At 38.8% G+C, this 4,591-nt stretch overlaps 1 protein-coding gene across 1 annotated transcript; it reads right to left on the reverse strand.

Annotated features, from left to right (window-relative positions):
- Window positions 1-349: 349 nt before the first annotated feature.
- Window positions 350-1,785, reverse strand: LOC147481661 (uncharacterized). Its single transcript, XM_086579003.1, has 2 exons — window positions 1,367-1,785; window positions 350-1,145 (listed from the first exon to the last, which is right to left on the reverse strand). The coding sequence occupies exons 1-2, from the start codon at window positions 1,783-1,785 to the stop codon at window positions 350-352; spliced, it is 1,215 nt and encodes a 404-aa protein (XP_086435129.1).
- Between the last annotated feature and the right edge of the window lie 2,806 nt (window positions 1,786-4,591).

Below are 4,591 nucleotides of genomic sequence, written 5' to 3' on the forward strand. Positions count from 1 at the left end.
TATCAATTGAATGATGAACAGTATATATATGATGTCGTGAACAGTAAATTATGGAGGAAAAACAGTAGATAAAGCTCATCAAAATCATGTGATAAAGAGGAGAGTAGTCGTGTTCGCCAAACTCTAATTCGTACACTACTTGGATGTGAATCTAGATTGCAAATATGCTTCACTAATAAGAGTCAAAATAGTAGATAGAAGGTGAAAGCAGTAGATTTAATTGATGAATAAAGGAATTAGAAGGGGTTTATTCCACCACGCGATTCGATTAACTATTAGTTAGTATTGAATCGCTTATATATTTTTTTCCAAATAAGCTAGGGTTAGGCAGACCCCCACCTGCATTAAATTAACTTTTCCTTACATATATATTACCACTCGCATCCTCTTTTACAATTTCCTGCACAGGAAAATCTAATGGATGTGCAAAGTGAACCGTAGAAAATTCACCATTTCCATGCAAACTAGCAAAATAATCCGCTACCCTATTCACTTCACGAAAAACATGAGTAAAGGTTATGAATCTGAATCCATCTTTCTTCCTTTCAATAGCTGCCATCACATCTCGACAGTACCAAGGTGGTTTCTCTAATTTATTTATCGCTTTGATGGCTCTTAAGGAGTCTGATTCAATTTCAACTTCTAAAAAGCCTTCTGCCAAACATCTCTCTATACATACCTTTATCACTTTCAGTTCTTGGAATAAAACTGACGCAAGTCCTCCACTTCCACAAATCGCAGCCAATACCTTTCCTTCATTATTTCTAATGACACCTCCATGACCTGGACCATTGTCATCTAAAGCACCATCTATGTTAGCTTTCAACCTATTACCCAAGGGGGGAATCCATGAACGGTTTGTATGTACCTGCTGTTTGAAATGAGTAGTAATATGTAGTCTGACAAACAGACGTCTTCCACTTGCACTGTCACTAATTTTCGGTCTAGTAACTTGAAGAAAATTCCTCAAATCACGCACCAACTTATTAAAGACCACCTCAGATGGTTTAGCATTGTGCTGAAATCTTCTTGCATTGCGTTCTTTCCAAATACTATCCACCGAAGCACAAATGAATACCTTCAATATCTCTCCCACATCTGAGTTTTTACAGCTTCGAATAATAGAGAACCATTCGTTGTTCACACTGCTCACATCAGTGAAGATACCAAGGAGCTATTTTACTCTATCAAATAGATCCCTTGAATAGGGACATTCAAAGAAAAATGAGCTGAATATTCTCTGCTGCTTTCGTATAGACAACATGAAGATTGGTGCAGAATTTTTTTGTGAACTAACCTGTCTTGAGTCGGCATACTATTTGAGAATAGCTGCCATGTTGTAAATGAGTGCCGCGGCAGAACTAACCTTCCCCATACCAAACCGTACCGGGATTTCTTCTCCCTTTTCCTCGACAATGCTTCATATGCGCTCTTGGAATTGAGCCTACCACTCTGATGAGGAGTCCATACAATGAAATCACTGTCTAGATGAGAGTTAATTTGCACCTCCAAAATGTCCTTCTTCAAATATGCATCTTGCATACCTTGTACTTCTTCATTCCATCTACCATCAGTAATAAGCACCTCTACTGTAGCATTCAGCTGAAAATCCCAAGCTACTCTCGCCTCTGCATCCTCAATCAAAGGAGAACATGCACACCATATATCGTGCCATAATAGAGTGTCTGCCCCATTTGCTATTTCATATCTGATAAATCTTTTAGCCTCCTTTCTAGACACCAAAATACTTCTCCAATTCCATGAGCAGTCTTTTGGTATACTCATGGTCCAGAAGAATTTTTCTTCGATGTGCTACTTCCATGTCTAGTTAACCCATATCGTATCTTCTCTCGTGACCAATTTAAAAATCAGTCCACAAAAGGCCCCAGTATTCCACCATTGTAAATTCATTACCCCCAGTCCTCCCTCCTCTTTCGAAAGACAAACAGTACTCCAACTAGCTTGATGGTGCCCTTTCTTTACTGTAGATCCAGTCCACAAGAATTGTGCACAAATCTGTTGCACATGTTCAAGAACTGTGGAAGGTAAAATGAAGGTTCTGGACCAATAAGTATGAAAAGCAATAAGGACAGAATTTATGACTTGAAGTCTTCCTGCATGAGACAGCAATTTTGATTTCCAATTCGAAATCTTGCTAGTAACCTTCTCTATTAATGGTTGACATTCCCTTATTCCCAATCTTGCCGAAATGAGTGGAAGCCCAAGATATCTCACTGGAGGTTTAATCAAGTCAATCCCCATAATCTCAGCTAAAGCTTTAGCATCCTGCTGATTAAGACCTCCAGCTAACAAAGAAGTCTTATGATTATTAATCCTTAGCCCAGTTGCCTCTCCAAAACCTTGTAGACAATCTTTAATAGCTTGAACTGAAACACTATCGCCTTTACAGAACATTAACACATCATCAGCAAATGCTAAGTGTGTCAATCTCACCTTGCTGCATTTGGAATGGAGCATAATGTTTTTGTTATTGAGACAAACAGATACGGTGATAGAGGATCACCTTGGCGAATGCCTTTTTTGCCCGCAAAAAAACCTTCAGGAGCGCCATTGATGAGAATCGAGTATGATGGAGTAGAAATGCAAATCTCAATCCATTTATACATAGCTTCAGGGAATTTAAACACTCTGATCATGGCTAAGATAGATTCCCAGCTCACCGTGTCATAAACTTTCCTTATATCAAGCTTTATCGAACATCTGGGGCAACCATACTTCCTCTCCTAACCTCTGAGGATCTCATGAGACAAAAGAATATTATCCTGTATTGATCTGTCAGGAATGAAAGCCTACTGATTAGCATGAATAATATCATTGATGACAACCTTGATCCTATTTGCTATGATTTTAGATATGCACTTATACACTGTGTTATAGAGCGCAATAGGACGAAAATCTTCAACCTTAGAGGGATTGTTAACCTTAGGAATGAGGCAAACGAATGTGGCATTAACCCCTCTAGGAAATTTGAAGAATTTAAAGGCATTAAGTATAGCATTAGTAAAGTCATGCCCAACAGTAGACCAACATCTCCTGAAGAAATACAGAGTGAAACCATCAGGACCCGGAGCTGCATTCTCATTCATGCCAAACAAATTCCTTTAACTTCTTCAAATGATATCTCCATTTCCATCTGTGCTTGCATGGCAGGTGATAGAAAGGATTTGACTTTTAAGCAGTTAAAGAAATCCTCTCCACTTATCTCTCCTGCTTTAGTTCCCAGAATTTCACCATAATACTCAACAAAAGCTTTAATTACATCAGCTTGTCTTGTAACAGTACCTCCATTCGCATTCTGAAGACACCATATACCACTCTTTGCCTTCTTTTCCTCAAGAGCTTTGAAGAAAAATGTTGTACACTTATCTCCCTCTCTTGTCCAGGTTTCATCCTATTTGGATTTAATCTATGCAGCCTCCATTCTAGCTAGCTCGCTATATTTCTCTAGAGCAATTTTTTCATTTTGCCCTAAGAACTTGTCCCATGGTTTAGCTTGCAGCTGTCTTTGCACATCATATAGAAATTCCCTTGCTTGCTCAACTCTAGTATGGAGATTAGCAAAATTATTTCTAGCCCATGGTTTGATCCTAACCTTCAACAGTTTGAGTTTTTGCATCAGAATATACATGGGATTAGAGTACAACTGAGTTGCCCATACTTCAGCCAGCATGTTCTGGAACTCCTGATGCTCCACCCAGTAACTCTTGAATCTAAACGGTAACGCTTTACTTTCATAATCATACCAGAAAAGAAGAACTGGAGAATGGTCTGAGATACCATGAGGTAAGAATTCCACCATCAAAGTAGGGTAAGTAACATTCCATAAGCTGTTCACTAAGCATCTATCAATCTTAGTCATTATCATGTCATTTCCTACCACTTTGTTGTTCCACGTGTAGAAAAACCCATTAAAGCTCAAGTCAGATAATCCTGATCTTTGTATACATTCTACAAACTCCATAACTTCTCGAGGATGCATCGAACTTCCTCCCACCCTTTCTTCAGCCTTACTTATGTTATTGAATTCACCAACAACAGACCAAGGACCAGTAACTGTTGTTTGTATAGTGTTAATATCCCTCCATAGATTAAGTCTAAGAGTCTTAGAATTTCTTGCATACACCACAGTAATAAGGAATACTTCATTAGTCGGCTTGAACAACACCTGGGAATGTATGAACTGGTCTGATTCCTGTAGTTTCACAATCTCTATCTTGTATGAATCCCAACAAACCCAGATTCTGCCTGCCGGATCCTTACTGTAATTATTTATGTGCTCCTAATGCAGACAACAAATATTACGAATAAGATCATATTTCTCCTGCCTTACCTTTGTTTCAAGTAAACAAAACACACTCAACTTCTTGTTTACCCTAACATTATTAATCTCCCTCGCCTTCTCAATATCATTGGTACCTTTAACATTCCAAAAGCACATGGATGTAATCATCTATGGTTTTTGTTCTTGGAGCCCTTAGGTCTGCCCCTACCCTTCTTTCCTTTGCTCTGAGGCTTTGGTGTAGTTACACGGCTACTGTTCTCACCGCATTCTCTACCTGACCTTGTCTTC

Source organism: Coptis chinensis, chromosome 8 (genome assembly GCF_015680905.1).
Source record: "Coptis chinensis isolate HL-2020 chromosome 8, ASM1568090v1, whole genome shotgun sequence".
Taxonomy (NCBI): Eukaryota; Viridiplantae; Streptophyta; class Magnoliopsida; order Ranunculales; family Ranunculaceae; genus Coptis; species Coptis chinensis.

Bases quoted from the DNA above. Each gene is read 5' to 3' on its own strand.
- LOC147481661 (XM_086579003.1), bottom strand. From the start codon at position 1,785: ATGAGTATACCAAAAGACTGCTCATGGAATTGGAGAAGTATTTTGGTG. The intron at 1,146-1,366 runs GTTAGTTCTGCC...TGATGTGAGCAG, and splicing joins TACGGTTTGGTATGGGGAAG to TGTGAACAACGAATGGTTCT.